At 40.0% G+C, this 19,448-nt stretch overlaps 1 protein-coding gene across 1 annotated transcript; it reads right to left on the reverse strand.

Annotated features, from left to right (window-relative positions):
• Positions 1-104: 104 nt before the first annotated feature.
• NT5DC3 (5'-nucleotidase domain containing 3) lies at positions 105-18,949 on the reverse strand. Its single transcript, XM_015867652.1, has 14 exons — positions 18,730-18,949; positions 15,737-15,921; positions 12,196-12,270; positions 12,060-12,115; positions 9,983-10,073; positions 8,567-8,704; positions 7,914-7,974; positions 7,584-7,686; positions 7,343-7,444; positions 6,267-6,348; positions 5,828-5,914; positions 4,280-4,420; positions 3,893-3,957; positions 105-3,200 (listed from the first exon to the last, which is right to left on the reverse strand). Exons 1-14 carry the CDS (start codon positions 18,914-18,916, stop codon positions 2,939-2,941), a joined length of 1,635 nt encoding a protein of 544 aa, XP_015723138.1. The 5' UTR covers positions 18,917-18,949; the 3' UTR covers positions 105-2,938.
• Positions 18,950-19,448: the final 499 nt, after the last annotated feature.

The following is a 19,448-nucleotide window of genomic DNA, read 5'->3' on the forward strand; positions in this document are numbered from 1 at the left end:
TGTGTAAATATATGACTGAATGAAGTCCACAGACAGCAATATAATTCATGTTCCTTCCTTCTCCCACATTACCAAGAAAATTAACACTCACAAGGACCAGAAGATAAAGTCCAAGCATTTATTTTTGTAGTCATCAAATATCTTCATCACAAAATGTCTCCACAGTTCATTAAACTCTTCTTTTACCAGACTATTGATTCTCTTCTGAGTTTCTGATAGAAGAGGAAATAAAAGAAATTCTTCTTACTTCAGTGTTCCAATGAACTGTGCTCCCAAAAATGAACAGAAACAGACATCACCCTTTCAATGCATTCAGAAAATCTCTGAAGTCAGTAACAAAGGGTTCAAATAAATAATGCAGAGAACATAGAGGTATACAGCTCCAGTTCTTTGAAATCATTATAAAAATGCAAGACATTCTTTTAAAAGACTAACACTCTAGCAGTGAAAAATCAACGCTACATTTTAGGACTCCCACTTAAACTCATATTGCATATAGCTTTAAAAGAAGATAACTCTCCCATAATTAATTTTTTTGTCATGCAGTGCTGTTTATTCCAAGAAGTCATGCAATATAGACGAGGTTTATTTCAGCCAGCTGTTGTCAGGTAGCTTTGTACAGACATTGGATGGATTTCTAAGGTGAGAGAGGGAAACAACTGTGTCAAAGCAAAACAGGCAGCACGTGACAAACATCATCCAACCGTTCCTGGCTATCATGGGAAAACTGGGCAAACAAACTGAATCCTGGCCAGATTCCAAGGAATCGACATCAGAGCTTTAACCAAAGCATCATTAAATTCAATAATGCAGAACTGAGTAACAGTACTATTTATGATGGACATACGTTTTTTGTTTTAGTTTGAACAGTGCATTGAAATCTCTAGAACAAGGAAGGTGCTATATAGAGGAACACCAAGTTCACTTCTAGCTGAGCATGATGATGAGGAACCCAAGGCAAATTGGAGATGCTTCCATCCCCAAAGCTTAACTCACAGAAAAGCTTGTATTATCAAATTGTGCTAAATCTCTTGCACAGCCCCACCAGCACCTATCCTGATAAAGCCCAACTAAACTCTGCAATATCATCTTCCCTCTTCCCCCAGAACAGCAGGACTGTCAGATGAGCTCCCTCATTCCAGGTGCACTCATCTGTTTAAACACACACACTTCAGGAGTGTTACATGTCAAGTCTGAAACAGGAGCACAAGGAAACCACCAACAGAAAACCCACAAGCACATCTCCAGGCTTTCAGACTGATTTCAAGCATACAGGAAAACTGCATATGAAATTGTGCAGGCTAGATTAAAATACATTCATTACTTTGCAAATATGCTTTTAAAAACATTAAAGATATCGTACCTTGAATTCAGTACAGATCCGTACACGTAAGACAGGTTAAAAACATACAGGAAAACTTTTGGTCACCAAAAGCTTGTCTACCTGACAATCACAGTAGGAACCAAACGATGTCCTAAAATGAAATATATCAAACTCTGTGTATTTTGTTAACTGTCATGCTTTTAACAAAGGAAACCTTAACTAAAATGTGAAAGCCATTAAATCATTTATACGCTTTTTAAGTTGGCTGGAGCGGGAAGCACCACTTAAAACAAAACACTAAAAAAAGAAAGCTTTCTTTTGGATGCAGAGAAAAGAAAGCATCCCAATTTAAGAACAACCACATAGCAGTTCTATAAAGTGCCTGTTTGAGGAAACGCATCAACAGATGTTTTCCTTGTGCAAAATAGAGATTTTCAGCTCAAATCTTTGGAACATTTATGCCACCCAAAGTTTTGTTTTCATGCCTTGCTTCCAATTTTAGTAATTCAATAAAAACTTCTCACCTGCACGGTCAAAATTGTTTTGCTCGATACAAATTGTCCATTACCCCCAGTTCAGCTTTGGGGGTTTCAGCTAAAAAATAATGCCACCAGTTAACTCTGGTTTTGTTTTTCTTTCTTTATATACTTCTTCACCTTCCCCCCCCTCCCCAAACTCATTTACCCATTGTGCGTATGTATTATTGAATGCAGAAGCCCATTTCTGAAGGCTACATGAAACACATTCTCTCCAAGGGAGCTCCTAAACCGCATCGCATGCCACTGTAAGACACTTAGAAATGTAAAAAGCAGCATTTTGGATCGACCCAAAGTCTGATGGAATTCTGCTTTCACTTTAAAATGCACCCTGCTAGACCTCCTGAAATGGCTTTATTATCAGAGAGCGGATATTTAGTTTGTTTAAAAACTAAGAAAGAAACATGTCTAAAAGCAAACAGAAGGAAGCTAAAGCAGCCCAAGCTTCCCATTACTGTCAGGCTTAGGCTCAGGTCCACATAGAGCCAAGCACAGATGTACAGTCAGGTAAAGAACCCAGCCACCTGAGCAAGCCTGTATGGCAGGCACCATAATGCAGCAGAGATGCACACACACACACCATGCCAGTTACATTAGTTACAGGTAACATGCCAGCTATAGTAACACAAAGTTAAAATCCTTACACCATCTCCCTAAGTCTTACCATAAACTGGCTGGTAACTGCATATCACCGCATTACTAATACTGGATTTATGCTTCTGAGTGCCAAGAGATATTGCAGACTGCAGCTAGAATTCTGAAGGAAGAGCAAACCTCTCTCTAAAGCACATAGCTGTAGATCCAAGTTTCAAATCAACAAAGGCAAACACCCTCAAATGTCAGCCTTTCCACCCACCCAAACCACAATTATTTTGGCAGTCCAGCATATCCTCTGTGTGTAAGAACAGGTTTTACATCTCTGAGCAGGAAGAGAGAAAATAAGTACTTTTCTTATGAGCACAAGTATGAATCACATCTAATCAAGGTAATGATTTAAGTGACTTAAAATACATCTATATTCCAAAAAATAAAATAAAATAAAATAAAAAGCCAATTTTGGAGAGAACAAGGCAAGTGCTTATTTGACCTGAACTGTTTCTTGTAGGAAGGGTATTCTGAATGTACCAGTGCACAGCTGGTCTGACCAGCCAGGAAGTTCATGCTGCAAAGGAGTCCTTCTTGGATAAAACGTGTAATCAGGCTCATAGTTCAAGAGACAACTCAGCGATGCCATGTAGATATCTGCAAATCTAGAGAGACGTCTGAGGAAGTAAGTGGGATTCTCATCTGTTCTGAATAAGCTTCCGAATTGTGCGTTGAAGAAATTCCTGTTCACTTCCCTGTCCCCCAAAAGAAAAAACAAAGAATGAAGGGAACACACTTGCACATATCTCTTTACACCAACTAGTTTTCAGAATCTGAAGCAAGCAATTCCTATAATCTGCCCTCTGTGTTACTCCATTGCCATTTGGCTTCAAACCACTTAAATGCACAGCCTAAGAAGTGCTTACATCTCCTGCACATACGTGGCCCAGAAACAGTCATCACAGTAGAGAATAGAATAGCTCTGACACAGAGCTTGCTGGAGTTCGAGAAGCATCTGGGCAATGCTCTCAGATACATGGTCTGATTTTTGGGTGGTCCTCTGTGGAGCCAGGAGTTGGACTCTATCCTTGTGGGTCCCTTCCAACTCAGGATATTCTACGATTCATATTTCCCCACTAAAAGCAGTGAGAAGTTGCTTCTTCAGAAAGATGGCATCTCAAGCTTTTACTTCTAGAAGTAGTAAAATAAGACTTCAGCCTTCATCTATATCCTAATGGCAACTATTTGTCCCAGAGATAAAAAATAAAGTTTAGTTTATCATACACAAAAAACTTAAGAGGAGTTAATTTGAGGACAAGTTTAATAGTCTTCACCAAGCTTTACTTATTTAATTTACTTTCAAGTTCTAGAGAAACCTGTGGAAAACACCACATCAAACTTTGCTATCATGAAGAATAATGCAAATAGTTTAACTCCTCTTTCTTACCTCATCTCCTTTCTTTCCTTCTTCCATTCTTCTAAAATCATTTGTGAATCAGGATCACGGTGAACCTGGAATGTGATGACAGGTAACAAAGGATATCCCCATCAGTGAAGCTGTCCATTAGTACACGCTTATCAGCTAATAGGTCACTATACAAAAGTTAAAATGTTTTAATCAACTGAAAGCAGGAATAAATCCAGAGCAACCAGTAGAAAAAGATGTTAATATTATGACAAAACTGTTATCATTGCAAGTAACCACATTTATCTGCAGTTGAACCATGAAACTTCAGTGAGACAGAAGGTACTAACAACATCAATATCCAGCATTTAGAAACTTGGCTGGATCCCTTAAGCTATACAGAACTGATTACACATACACAGAACAAACCTGCATGTGTTCCAGTAATCCTGTCAGAGTTTGCAGCCAGGTCATGGTTTGAATGTACTTCTCTGTGTTCATGATTTTAATCTCTGATCGTAACTCTGGGATAATCGCACCAGTGCGCCAGCCATGCTTCAGGGTCAAATCCTATTTACCGAGAGGAAATAAAGATGCAATTAGCAAGAAAGAAAAAAGAACCCACTCACATCTGCTTAAACACTGAAGAATTTGAACATTCTTTATTCCAAAGGGTATTAATTTAAATTAATTGCTTCTTCTGCATTAAGCAGACATTAAACTGCTGAACCTAGTTGTGCCAATATGCAATAGGTTTTAATTTTAGAGTATGTTCCAAATCCCATATTTTCACAGAGAATGACCATGAGTAGCTGCACATAAACACTAATTAATTAGGTTTAAAGGAAACAGTAGGAAATTCCTCTTACAGATGAGATCTCTTTTGCTGTCAGAAGCATCAAGGGGAAACTGTATGTTTCTAGCTATTCAAGTGTCCCCTGACGATTGCAAGGTGAGACAGCTGCTACCTGGCACAATGGAAGGAGCACAAAGAGCACAGAATTCTTCTTCCTTTGACTTGGAGCTCTCAGAAACAACCAGGCTTACTTTTCTTTTTAAAAGCAGACTGGGGCAAAAATATTTACATCTTCTGCTGAAACATGCTATCACCACGTTTCTGGCACTCACACTTGTAAAGGTATTTATATACAATCAATTATAGAAGAGTTAAGAGATGGTAACTTATTTTGATGTGGCATCAACAAACAGCACATTTGCTGGTAAGGTAGTAAGGCGAACAGGGCTACAAACCTCACAGGATCTTGGGAAGAACATCAGCTTACCATTAGTGACAGAAGAATTGCCACCTATCATTCAAAACAGAAGTTCATTCAGTTTTTACTATACTTGGTAGCAAGTGTCATCTAGACCAGCTACATTCTGTACTTTGGAATGTCCATGTTTACTTTCTACTACATCTGACACCAACAGTATCTGGATCAGAAGTACAAACTCCCATCCCCTTAGTGGTAGGACAAGGAGAATGGCTTTAAGCTCAAGGAGAGAAGGTTTAAACTGGATGTCATGGGGAAGTTCTTCACAGATAGAGCAGTGAGGAGCTGGCACAGGCTGTCCAGAGCGACTGTGAATGCCCCGTCCCTGGAGGAGTTCAAGACCAGGTTGGATGGGGCCATGGGCAGCCTGGTCTAGTACCAGTCCTGGTGGCTCTGCCTGTTGCATGGGTGTAAGAACTTGATGATCCTTGGGGTCGCTTCTAAACCAAGCCATTCTATGATTCTGTGAATCCCTGGCTGTAAGCAAGTTAAATGCTACAAAAGTCAGGTGGAAAATATCATCAGCCTTCCGTGGCACCAGTTTTTTTTAATGCAAGAAAAGCAACTCTGCTTACTACCAACTCAGATTTTGTTGCATTCAGAAACTTCTCATTAAAGAGCATTTTACTGAATAACTGTGGAAGAAGAGAAGGGCACAAACAGACTCAGCTTTCATGCTGTTTCATGAGAGTAAGCTACTTACTGCCAAGTCACTGTAGATGTGATCGCCAAAGTAGAGCACCTTAGAGCCCCTCCAACCAGTCAGCTTCAGAAATTCGTACAAGTTGCCCTATAGAAAAAGCACATACATAGTGACAGCATGCAACTTGCACTATCACAGGCAAGAGAAAGGAATTCAGCATGCACTTAATTTTTCTATACCAAGAATCTCACCCTCAATTTATGGATTATGAATCCCAAATTTCGCATGTCATTTCAGCAGTACTTTTACTTTTCATACGCACTTTAAGAGACAAGTATACAGCAGGGATACAATACCAACAATCAACTCACACTACTTATGTAATTAATATAACCTTAAAAACTATTTCCAATTCTTTCTGATAGCTGAAGATGTTTGGGACTCTAGGAAATTGGTATTAAATCTGAACTGAAAGAGCAGGAAGTCACTGGAAGTTTACCTGTTTGTAGATCTGGCCTTTCTGCAGTTTATGGATTTTGTCCCAAAGCAACACTCCCCTTTCATTCACCTTCCGAAACGGTCTAGAATAGAATTATACATAATTGTTACACTACTGTGAAGTGTGATAGAATTCCTACAAGACCTCCACAAGGTCTGATCCCGATATGAAAAATACTCATCTTTCAAAAGGAAAACACTTTCTAGCAACTGAATATTTTGTAAGAGGAAAAGCAAAGTTCTAAAACTTCAGCTTTAGCCAGGTAAATGTTTCTATGCAGTGTACTGATGACATCTATAACAGAGTTTAAGAGCAACTGTTGAACTAAGGCAGGGAATCAGCCTCCCCAGACAGAGGGGGGAAAGTGTCAGTGATCTGCTATTAAGAAAAGAATGCAGAAAAAGAATGAAAATACTTAAAATCTTGCCCAGTATCTCACTTTGTACAACTGAATGACTGAAGAAGGCAGCACTGAACCGAGGGCTGGAAGGACATTAATACTGCCTTTGAAATTAAGCAGAAAACAGAGCAAAGGAGAAAAAAAAAATCCCATTTCTATGTCATTTTTGATGTTGTAAGTACATAGAAAGGAATAGATCTTTTTCAAGTATCAGAAGTGCTTACACATTACAAATGCATTCACTTCACAGAACAAGCAGTCCAAATATTACAGCCTGTCAGCCAGTCTGCCCTTTAACTACTACATGTGACTAAACATAACCACTAGCAATAAAAACATTACCAAATGAAGAGTAACTTCTGAAATGTACCAACAGCTCCCAAGTTTAGAGGAACATTTAACTAAACTACGTGCTAAGGTGTTAAAAACAGCCTCTATGGCTAACTCAGTCCAGGAGATTACACCTGTGCAGCTACTGGAACTTTCTCAGGTAAGAAACATTAAAATTTGGACTTCCAAAAAAAGGGTGCTCCTATATTCTGTAATGACCTTAAAACAGAATTTCATGAAATACAATTTTATTTTACATCATACCCAAGTTAAAATACTTCATATAACAAGCTTTATAGTCTTATACTGAACAAGCTGTTTGCAACTGCCTTTACTAAATACCGACCTTCGCTTATCATTGAAGAAGTTTGGCTTATCAGCCTGTACAATGACCACATCAAAGAGATCCCTCCAGTCCTTGCCAACTATGAACCTCATGCCTTTGTCCCTAAAAAGGGCAGAAGGTTATTAAGAGCCAAGTATAACAGAAGTGCAACTGCTACTAGTGCAATGTAATAAATTACACTCAATTTCACCCTCCCCATCCTTTATAAACTGATAGTCGAACAGAAAATGACTTCACTTACACAAAGCTGCTGGGACTGTTTGTGATAAGAAACATCTTCTTGCCATGATCAGCCAGCTTAGCTAACACTGCACGAGTTTGTTCAGCATAACAGATATATTTCTCTGTGAGGATTAAGGAAAAAATGTTAATCTCAGCTTTCTCAAGTGAACAGTTTTCTGTGTTCAACCAAGGGTTCCAAGCTTGAGGCTACTAGAAGCACTCTAGACAAATGGTAATTCCTCTTTCAAGCTTCACAATCTAGAAATCACAATCTTAAATAATATATTGATCATTCTGGCTTCCTTGTCGAGGAAGAAAAGTCTTGACAGATGATGTCATTAGTACTTACCAATATCTGCTTCAATTGCTCTATACATTATTCCTTTGATGTGAACATCCCTGATTGAATCCTGTCAGGAAATCAACAGAGCACTGAAGAACTGAAAGATCTTTTCAAGTATGAAAAACTGCATAGTAATCATTTGCATTTATAATAACAGCATTCCCTGAATTGTATTTTCAGCTTCACAGAAATGCCACGTGGTATTCATTACGCATATAACACCACTAGACAAAGTATGCTTGTTCTTCTAGAAAACTCCTTCATACTTTCAGGAAGCATGAGATGGGCTTGTAATAACTGTGACAGAGACCTCAAGAGAGTGTTTCCCCACAGCCTCTTGTAATTCCTGCTAGCAAGAAAAGTATAGCTTCAATAATAAGCAAAAGCTTTACTGACATATGAGAGTTTCTTCACTTTCCTCTTAGCCAAACACCAAACCTATAGAAAAAATAACTACCACAGAACATGACTTTTAAAACAAATTGCCAAATTACTGCTTTTTTTCCCCAAGGTTTGCTATCACTGTGCTGAAGTTTACAGTTTTACAGCAATAACTACTCCATACAAAACCTAAAGCTGAGGTACTTCACTGCAATTAATGCAGCAGGATGAGTCTATACAAAAACATATAGCTTCACCTAAATCTTCAAAGTTAGTACCTTGACATCTTTATACAGATGAACAGGCTCATAATCTATGTTGTTTTTCAGAAAATATTCATTCACACAAGAAAGGAGTGTCATCTCTGGCAAGGAAAATATATCCATGAATTGCTTCATTGTATTTCCTTGTGAGCTCTACAAATGAAAAAAAAAAAGAAAAATGGTCCGACACTGATTCTCAAATTGGAACACTTCCATTAATAGGAAAAAAAAAAAAATCAGATTAATTGAAAATACTTAGCCTTTGCTACCACTCTTCTCACTGTATGAGGGTTTCTTTTGAATAATCAGACTTTCAATAAAGTAACTCTGATGAAAGCATTGGCTTTATTCTGAAAATCTACCATGAAGAATCATTGCTCAATATTTTATCTCAGGAGCAATAAAAGAGTGTTCAGCTAAATCAAAAGAAACATTTAGAGACCTCTTTGTGGATGCCTACAATTCTACAAGCAAACAGTACTGTTATGGGGCAAGGAGGAAGGGAATGTTTGGTTTGTTTTTTTATAAAATGCTAACAAGGACTGCAAAATAATTTGCCTTCCTGAAAAGAAATTGAATGCTGTATCTACAATAACTGTAAGAACAGACATTCACTCCACAAATGTTGTAAGTATAGTTAATTTTCATCTAAGTAGAGGATCTCACTGTACAGGAATAAATATTTAAGAGGGCAAAGCAACCAGGTATCTTTCTTCAAAACAGAACACTGGTCAAGACTATAGAACAGTTGAGGCTAGAATGGATCTCTGGAGGCCACCTGGTCCAACTCTCTGCCCAAGCAGGGCCTACAGCAGGTTGTCCAAGACCACAGCCACGAGGCTTTGGAATACATCCAAGGAAATGACTCCATAATCTGTCTGGGCAACCTGTATCAGTGCTCTGTCACGCTCACACTTATAAAAGCGTTTCCTGACATTCAGAGGGAACCACTTGTGTCTAAGTTTGTCCTGTCACCCTCCTTTTCAAGATCAACAGAATAATAGCACTGAAGACCAAGGCACCCTCTAGGAAGTTCCAGGCTTATATTCAGAACTATTGCAGCTGCTCTCCACAAGTGAGAATTACGTGGGAATTTTACGTTCAGTATGAAGGTAAGGCATCAGACATGGTTCACTTCACAGCCTTTATCGGACCTGCTGTGCAAGGGAGTAAGTCACTTGACTTCTCAGTATTCTACTTCTGTATGTATGACTGAGCAAGAGAACAGTAAAAAGAAATTAATGCAAGTAAGAGAAAATGGGTATTTGTCACATCAGAGAGGAAGCTTTGTATCTAACACCATAAGTCAACCAGTTATTGAGGAAAACATAACAGTAGGAACAAGAACAAAACGTAAACCCTATCCCACTCCACTAAAAAAAGAAAACCACAAAGATAATTCCATCTGTAAACAGCAGTTAGTATTTTCACCTTTCCATAAAAGTCACTCATTTGTTCCAAGGGAACGTGGGAACCATCATACATTGCAATGACTTCTTCATCTGGGACAACACTGAGGCCTCTGGAGAACAATAAAAGGTTCAAAAGTCACACTAAAATTCTGAAGTAAATTACTGAATTAAAATCTATCAGATTAGCACTTAAATCTGGAGCTTACTGAAATACCAACCATGTCACAGGAACACATTAGTCCAAGTTAAAACAGCATCTCTCCTTACAGAAGTAATATTTTAACTGGCTGACGCATGCCAAACGCATTCCAAATTTAAGTCTCTTACTTTCTTAAAAGGAAAAAAGGCTAATTAGTCTCCATTGAAACTCTGCCCGAAGGGTTTGAAGAAAGCAGTTAGAGCTTCCAGCTTCTTAAAGTAATTCCTCTCTCTGCTTTTGTTTCTTAAAGCACTGATGATGCGATAGTGTGTAAACCAGACTATTCTGCATTATGACCTTGAAGATTCCAGGAAAGAAGAACACACACAACCTGTAAGCAAGAGTTTAAGCTGTACCAACAGTTTAGTTTCCCAAAATTTAAGATTACTTGAAGGATTGCTGACAAGTAATTAAAATATAGATGTACCACAACAATATCTTGTGTTGGAGCACCTAAAACGCTGAACACATAAGTGGAGGGGGAGGACAGAGAAGTCAGATCATTTGGCCCTCTTCTCCAAGTCTACTTATGTTTGTGGGTTGTTTTGTTACGTCTTTTCCCCTGCAGCCTTGTAAGCAAGATAGTTTATTTCAGCGCCTCCTTTTCTTGGTCTCACCCCAAAGTGTTTAAACATTGAATAAGCCAGTGTTTCCATTATTAGAGTTAATATTAGGCTTGCAGAAGAAGGTCATAACATATAAGCTGCTGTGGTAGCAGAGGTCCACATCAACCAGCTCCCATTCTGCAGTTTTCAATGCTACATTGATTTACATATAGCTTCAGGCTTCTGCTGGAAGAACTACAGCATTCAAGTTAGTATTGTACAAGAGCAAAGCAGTTGTCTACATTACATTATATTTAAAAAGTTACTCAGTGTCACTGACTCCACATCAAGAAACAGAAAGACATGCAACAAAAACATGAAATGCACACCATGCAATAATATCAGAATAATATCTGCAGACAGCTATGCCAAATAGTACTTGAGTACTTCTAAGAAATGCCCTCTTAAATAAGCAGTATTTAAGTGCAAATCAAGAGAGAATAGAAACATATGCAAAATCCAGAGAGAAGACTTTTGGTAAAGCAATACATCAGTCTAAGAGACCCAGGGTCTTGACAAAGTTCACAGTCTAGCTGTAGAACTACTAAGTTTGTTTTATTCCACTCAAAACACAGTACTAAAAGCATCATAGCTCATCTAAAGTAGTGCTTTTATTCCAGCTTTTGGAAATGTACATTATCTCTCAGTGCAAGGTCTCACACTTGGGCAAGTCCTACTATTTTCAGCAGTGTAATTAGCCTACAAATACACACATGCAAGAAAGCAAAGCACAGAGACTGCCAATGGGACTTGAACTCAGCACACTCACTGAGCATCACTGTGTGAACACGAAGCGGTTGTGATTTGACTAAATCACACTTGCCCAATAATGTGTGTAAACTTGAAAGCTCAGCGCAAACACGGCAAGACCTTTCAAGCGTATCTGCAGCCACGCTAAAGACATGCTAACGGGCACTCTGCAGCAATTGTTTACATTGAAAGCACCAGTGGAGAAGTCAGGGTATTTTTAGATGTCTTTCAGCACAATTTAACAGCCGGAAACAAAGTGACTCAGCACTATGTGACCAACCAGCTTGCCAGCATTACCAGCTTTGGACTGAGAAAATTAGCTGTACCGTATTGAGTTAGTAAATGTGTGCTAGTGTCTGTGTATATACACAGAGGTGCAAAGAAGCCCCCTCCAGTAAGACTGCAATACTCATTCATGCCTGTGTTTTTTCAGTGCACTGCTCCTGATACAGGCCAAGGTACACACTAATAAAGGCAACTACAAGATTCAAAAAAAAGAGCATATTTGGTTTCTTATTAATGCAAGCAATCATTCTACCTACCTGTAAACTGTTCCTAGCTGAATGTAATGAAAAGCATCGATCTTCATTAATAATGCCTGGCAAGAGAAAAAAAAAGTCAACGTTAATTGCACATCAACTATCTGAAATTGAACTTAACAAAGATACCTATACATACCCGATGCACATCATAATGAAGTCCTCTTATTGCAAAATTTGGATCATAATCATACTTCCTTATTTCTGCGGGATACTAAGATAAGAGAAAAGGAAATGGATTTTCAATTATTTTAAGTAGAAAATTAAAAAATAAAAAAAACTGTTTCTGCATAATTTGATAAACCTATGGTTTATCTGCTTTTTATTCCTGCTAGCCATCTGAAGTGCTTTCAAATAAGTTGATGAGATTCATAGGAACATACAAGCCAATATTTTAAACCCAAGTCAAGTACAGCACTTGAACATCCACCTTTTAATTAACTGTGAACATCAATCTCATGATCAAAGAGATTTTAATACATATACCCATGAAAATAAACTAAATTAACATTTTAATTGCTGAATTGCCTTTTACTCTGAATTTTTCCACAAAATCAGCTTAGAAACAAAGGTCCCTTCCAACTCAAGGTATTCTATAAGGAACACCAAGTCCAACCCCTCAGCCCACACAGACCATACGTCTGAGTGTTGTCCAGGTGCTTCCTGAGCTTGGCAGGACAAACAGAAGACAGCTCAGTGTACAAATTCAAGCTGGTCAATCTCATCCTAACAAATATTTCTGAAGACATTTGAGATCAGCAGTTTCAAACTACGGAACTATTCTTCCCAGGCACAGGATTGGAACGTACAATAACGTCAGACTTCCTAATATGTTTGCTGCTTGTTAAGACTACAAGGCTGTAAAAGTACATCTACAATTAGTTATGCCTTTTCACTCGCAGGGGACTTCAAAAAAGTGATGTTGGTAAGAGTGCAGACCCCAGGAATTTCACATAGCATGTGGTACTACCAAACACAGCTGCTGATCATCAGGACACGGCAGGCCCATATGCACTTTGCACCCAGTCAGTGGTTTAATAGAAAGGTGCAATTCAACAAAGGCTTAAAATCACCTTCTCCAAACAATCACCACATGTATCTTAAAACAGATACATGTGAACATCTACAGTGTTAAAAACAGACTTGCATCTGTGTACATCCCAGGATCCATCACAGATCAGATCCCAAAGCAAGGATGGTGTTGAATGCCACCCAAGTGAGTCACTTTAGAAAGGCATCACAGTGTCCCAGCTGTATTACTCCCGGAGGTTGCTCCACTTCCCTACACAACCTCCATACTTAATATGGCTGGCTTACAAGCCTGAGGGGGGAAAAAAACACAGTGCCTCAATAGAGGCACTAGCCATTTTTAAACGCAGTATAATCCTAATTTTTCCAACAAGTTCTTAGCCTGTGTAGAAGAGCACTTGCTCTGCAACTGCTGCAGATAGGCACCCATAATGAAAACAGTCCTGTGCTTGGTATGAGCACAATCCTTCTCTTGGCTTCTCAACTGTTATCCCTTCTATTGGTTTCAGAGAACACAGAGGAGGCTCCTGATTTCAACAAAGAACTGAAAGCCTGAAGACTGTTTCTGAAGATGTGCAGAACAGAACAGGAAACATGAAGCAAGACAAGACAAGGGGAAAAAAAAACAAAAACCACAGGAGAGGATATGGACTGTGATCAATTAAAGACCACAGTGTACTTCACATGCCTAAAGCAGCCACATCAAGAATAAGCAAGGAAAATTGACTTATTCAAGTTTCTGCATGCTTTGCTACTTCAATTTATTCTGACAGCAGGCTGTCTTTTGCACGTGTGCCAGTACACGCAAGCAAAAGACTAAGCCCAACCTGGCATACAAATTAAAGCCTCCTTACAAGCCAAACAAAATGATGATAAAAATAGCACTGTTTACTTATTCCCTCACCACCACTTTTGGTAGTGGTAATATGTACTATATGGACTAAATGGCAGTCTGAGAAAGGTGGCACGAGGCCCATACGTTGAGGAACACACAAACCCAAGATCAAGAGCTTACATTCCACACTTGCTGCCAACTGTGAGATGAGCATTAAATTCATGTTTATTCTTTCAAGCATGCTTTGAAATTCCACGTTTCCTACCATGTATTTCACAACTTTTGAGTAATTACCTTATACTGCCATGACCAAAACTGGTCACCTTCCATGCTCTGACAATCATAATCAACAGTGCTAACATTAGGAAAAACTTCCAGGCAATATCAAGAAGATCATTAAGGAATTTGTATTAACAAAAACTGTTGTCCATCAAACTCCAAAAGATGATGTGGACGTGGCTCTAGGCAGCCTGGTCTAGGAGCTGGCAACCCTGCATATAGCAGGGGGTTGAAACCAGGTGATCATTGAGGCCCTTTTCAACCCAAGCCATTCTGTGACTCTATGATCATACACTTCAGTAAGCTGTCTCAGAAGGTAACTGGAGCTTCACTCACTACAGCATGAGAGATTCTTACCGAAACAACAAACAGTACTAACTTTACTATCAGAATCCGTTCAAATAAGAAAAACTGAGTAATATTTTCGTTGTCTCCTTCTTGCTACTGTAAATGCCCTTCCAAGAACCAAGTCACTTTACTAAAGTGCATTTATTCATTCCACAGAAATTGCTACCAAGGCATGCCAGAATTTTAGTGGGATCAAATGTGTATGCTTCAAGTGCCCGTGAAGTTTTGTTTCTTCTTGCAGGGATATTTATAGATTATTTATATATAGCTCCTAACCTTTGGATTGAAACATGAATGGGCGGTGTTATTCTACTTTCAAGCTTAGTTTGTTTAAGATAGACATAGAGTTTTATTAATTTAGTTCGTAGATTTCTTCCTTTTATTTTCCTGCAATTCCTACAACGCAGTTATTAATGCTTCCTCCAGTCCACACTTGCTTTACACCTTTTCCCTCCCATACCTTCAAGTTTTCCCTGCAAACTCTCAACATCTCCTTCCTGGCTTCCTGACATACAGCAACACCTCCCACCCCCAACCCACCTCCAAGCTGCCCAGATGTTGATGGGTGACTGATAGAAACACACCACTTGGCCAGGCAGCAGATAAACACTCCCTCTTAAGGGACCACTGAGCTGAGCACTTATTCAGGTCTCTTAGATCCAACCTCTGGTTACAGTGTCACTGCACACACTGCCCCTTTAGGTAACTGGGTTGAAATGCTGAAAGCATAGAAAGGCACCACAACAGTCACAGACTTCATAAGAAGATGGGATGAAAATGTTCTGTATGGAAATTCATCACTGCGTTCACAGAAGTGCATAAAACAATGAAAATAACTTTAAAGTTTCTTATATTTTGGGGGTGACTCCAATAACTGATAATCAGGTAAAAATAAACAAATAAACCCTATTGCTACAACCAAGTGAAAATTCAAAAAAAAAAAAGAAAAAAAAAATCAAAGAAAACAAAATGTTCTTTGACTGTTGCCAGATTGTGCTCTGCTCAAAACTGCAGCTGAGAATAAATCAGGACTTCTGTGGTTTGTATGTTAGCTGTTGTACGAAATGTGTTACGAAGGAGCCAAGCCAGAGCTGAGGCATGAAAAGATGAGTTACATCTCCCTCAACTAGAAATGACCCGTTACACTCTTCAATCATAAAATTATTGTAATCCCAATGATTTTACTTACCCTGTGCTCATTAATAAGAAGGTCTCGCGCAGCATTGAAGATCAATGTGTGCAGATGCTTAGAATAAAAGACCAATGTGTAGTCGTAATCAAAGCCATAGATTTCAATGTCTGACAGGCTCATTTCATTGTTTGAAAAAATAGCATCCGGGTTCAGCATGTTACTCATAATTGAAGGAACTAATTCTGGGAACAGAGGAGAGGGGGGAGAAAAAAGTTACACCAGCTTTGCAGTTTCTGTAAGAAAACCATTAGCAATTTCTAAATATAGATAAACGAAGATGGAATCTATTAAACTGATTCACACTAATACATCATCGAACCCTCAACGAAATGACACTATTGAAAACGCTATCCCTACTTTGTCATTGACTCATAGTATTTATTTGAAGGCTTTCCTCAAACAGATCAAGTGAAACAGAAGATGCGTTTCTGGATCATGCTTAACAAAGAACCCCAGAATCAACACACAATGCTTTTGCTAACTCCATTAATTCATTTTTATTTACTAACTCCCTTGGAAATTCATGTTGGAGTTTGAGGAGTGGAGGGTTGTTATCACTGTTACTCTGAGCGCTTTGTCTTCTCTCATTATTTGGTCCAGGCTCTGCCTCAAAAACAGAACTACCACTGTTTTAACCAGATGTTGTTAAATTTTTTGCTTGACCATATGAAGAGTACCATGTAACTCAATTTCTATCCATATGGATATATAGGTTGGATGTTAGGAACAATTTCTTCTTGGAAGGAGTGGTGCTGCAGTGGCACAGGCTGCCCAGGGAGGTGGTGCAGTCACCATCCCTGGAGGTGTTCAAGAGCCGTGTGGATGTGGCACTGACGGACGTGGTCAGTGGGCATGGTGGGCATGGGCTGGTAGTTGGACCAGGTGATCTTAATGGTCGTATCTAACAACAGTAATTCTATATATGTATAGTTTAAGTGATTGCCACGCTCTTAAAACAGCTTAATAAGCATAGCAATGCATGCTTACCTTCCCATCAAGCCAGAAACTGAAAATACTCTGCTTACTCTCTTCCCACATACTTGATGAGTATAAATCGCTTCAACTTTTAAGAGTACATTTCTCTTGATGTTCAAAAGTATATTGGGAAAGAAAACCCTTTACAGCGAGCCTTAACTCTAAGGCCAAAATCAAAGTCATCATTAAAAATGTTTGTATTTATTGGTTTAATTTTTGTTTTAGAACTTGCAAGAACAGCTTCGGGAGATTGTTGTCTTATTAAAAGCAAGTTCTCCTTCCTGTTCTTCCTGTATACTAACTTTATAATCCAGCCTTTGCTACAAGTGGGGGGAAAAAAGGGGAGCTTTCATCATAAAGCTGCACTTGGAAGGGTGACTTGAATGAAACATGCCTGCTTATTTTCTATGTGTAGGTGTAGAAGGAGGGACTCCAGCTCTGAGGACACAGGACTCATCCATCATGACAGGAAACCAAAGCAATGAGACAGGCAGACGTGGGTACTGCAGATCTTTTGGAAAGACAATGCTTCCCTGTTGAAAAACCTGACCAACTCCCAGGAAGGGAAGCAGCATTTCTTCCATAAAAGCAACGTGTAAAATCACTGCACAGCTGACAGGAAGGTACTGCAAGGAATTTAGAGATGGTCGGTATTTTAGTAATCTGAAGCCATTCAGCTTCAGACACGCACACCTGCTATTCACTGAGACAGAACAGCAGTTTCATGGTGTTTCCTTCCAAGTTTCGCATGAAGTGCAGCATTTCATTCACTGAGTAAGATAGCAGGAATAGCTGAAGCTGACATGCAAAGCTACATCCTTCATAAACAATCATTGGCTGGATTTAACAAAATAAGCCTCAACCAAAACATCGCCTCCTCCTGCCTCCAGTCATCACTCATGGAAATACAGTGGATAATTGTCACACTTAATTGAAGGGGAAAAAAAACAACAAAAATCAAGTGCAGTTTGACATGCTACTACTAAAACAAACACTCTTATTCTATACAAGAAGTTATGGCTCATTTAATTCCTTGCGGTCCTAACATGAGTATTAAGTGAACTTCCAAAGTGATGTTATTTAAACTATAACATAGGAACGGGTATTGTACTTTTTCAAACACCAATTGTGGTGGCAACACATTTTGAGCAGATATTTCACATACACACACACCAAAAAAAACCCACCACGCATTAACTAGCAGCTGCCTGAAAACAGACATCACAAACAGCTCCTGGATTTTCCAGCTTGCAGACAGAACCTATAAAACTTGGATCAAAAAAGTCAGGGCAGGTTAGTCATCTCAGCATCCCAGTGAAACAGAACTGTCAGATACTTGAAGCCATTTGGCAGTAATAAAGTATTCTGATTCTAAAAGCACTCCTCTCCCCTGCCACTGACCCACACCCACCTTAATGGTGCCCTACACTCTGACCTCAGCTCTGAAGCATTATAGGGTGTGGGTTGAGAAGTAAAGATAATTCCAAAAGCAGGAAAGGAAAAAAGAAAGACTCAAAATAAAAAAAACACATTCTCTCTCCTCTTCTTTTCCCTTCTCACACTATCCCAAGACTACAGTACCTCTCAGACATCTACAACACTGGCCTTATTTCACTGGTGCAACTGCCGGATATATATTATATATATATATATATCTGACAAAATATATCAATACAAATATATTGTCTCCTTCTTTCTACTGTAAATGCCCTTCCAAGAACCAAGTCACTTTACTAAAGTGCATTTATTCATTCCACAGAAATTGCTACCAAGGCATGCCAGAATTTTAGGGGGATCAAATGTGTATGCTTTCAAACTCAGCTAAAACTTCGCAAGTTTCAACTTTCCTGTGAGACAAGCCCACCGCAGCAGGCACCTCACACTGCTGGACTCCCTTTCTGAAGCCACTTTCCTGCACACAACACCCCGGCCAGCAGCAGCCCCGCTCAGAGGGCAAACCCCAACACGACCCAGCCGCTGGGTTTCGATCGCTCCCCGCCCCGTGCCCCTCTCACCCTTGGTGACCCTCTTGGCCTCCTTGTATCGCGACCACATGTAGCTCCTCATATCAGCGGGCGGCTGGCGCCGCTCCCGCTGCGGGGCGACGGTGCAATACGGAGCGGCGGCCGCGGGCAGGCCCCGACCCCGTCGTCCGCAGCCCACCCGCCCCGCTGCCAGCACGGACCGCGCTACCGCTGCCATGCTCCACAGCCGCCCCACCACCGCCACCGCCGGCTGAAGTCACTTCCTCGGGCTCCGCCCCGGGGCTGTGCCGAGGCTGGAGGCGGTCCCGACCCGGCGACAGGTAGCGCCGCCCGCCCCGCAGAGCAGGAGGCGTTGTTTCGCCTCACGGAGGAGCTGCGGGGCGGGGGGGAGGAGCGGGCAGTCCAATGCAACTTTAAATGATTAGAGCAGCCCTGAGGACAAGGATTTGGAAGTGTCGTTGGATGATTCAACATAAGCCAGCAATGTGTGCTTGCAGCCCAGAAGGCCAACCATATCCTAGGTTATGTGTATGTTTGGTGGCCCTGCTAGGCAGGGGAGTTGGAACTACATGATCCTTGAGGTCCCTTCCAACCCGGGTCATTCTGTGATTCTAGGTTGTATCAAGGGAGCATGACCAGCAGGTTGAGGGATGTGGGTCTGCCCTCCTGCTCCACTCTAAGTGGAGACCCCACTTGGAGTACTTGCGTCCAGTTCAGGAACCCCAAACACAAAAAGGACATGGAGCTAT

The sequence above is a fragment of the Coturnix japonica genome, chromosome 1 (genome assembly GCF_001577835.2).
Source record: "Coturnix japonica isolate 7356 chromosome 1, Coturnix japonica 2.1, whole genome shotgun sequence".
Taxonomy (NCBI): Eukaryota; Metazoa; Chordata; class Aves; order Galliformes; family Phasianidae; genus Coturnix; species Coturnix japonica.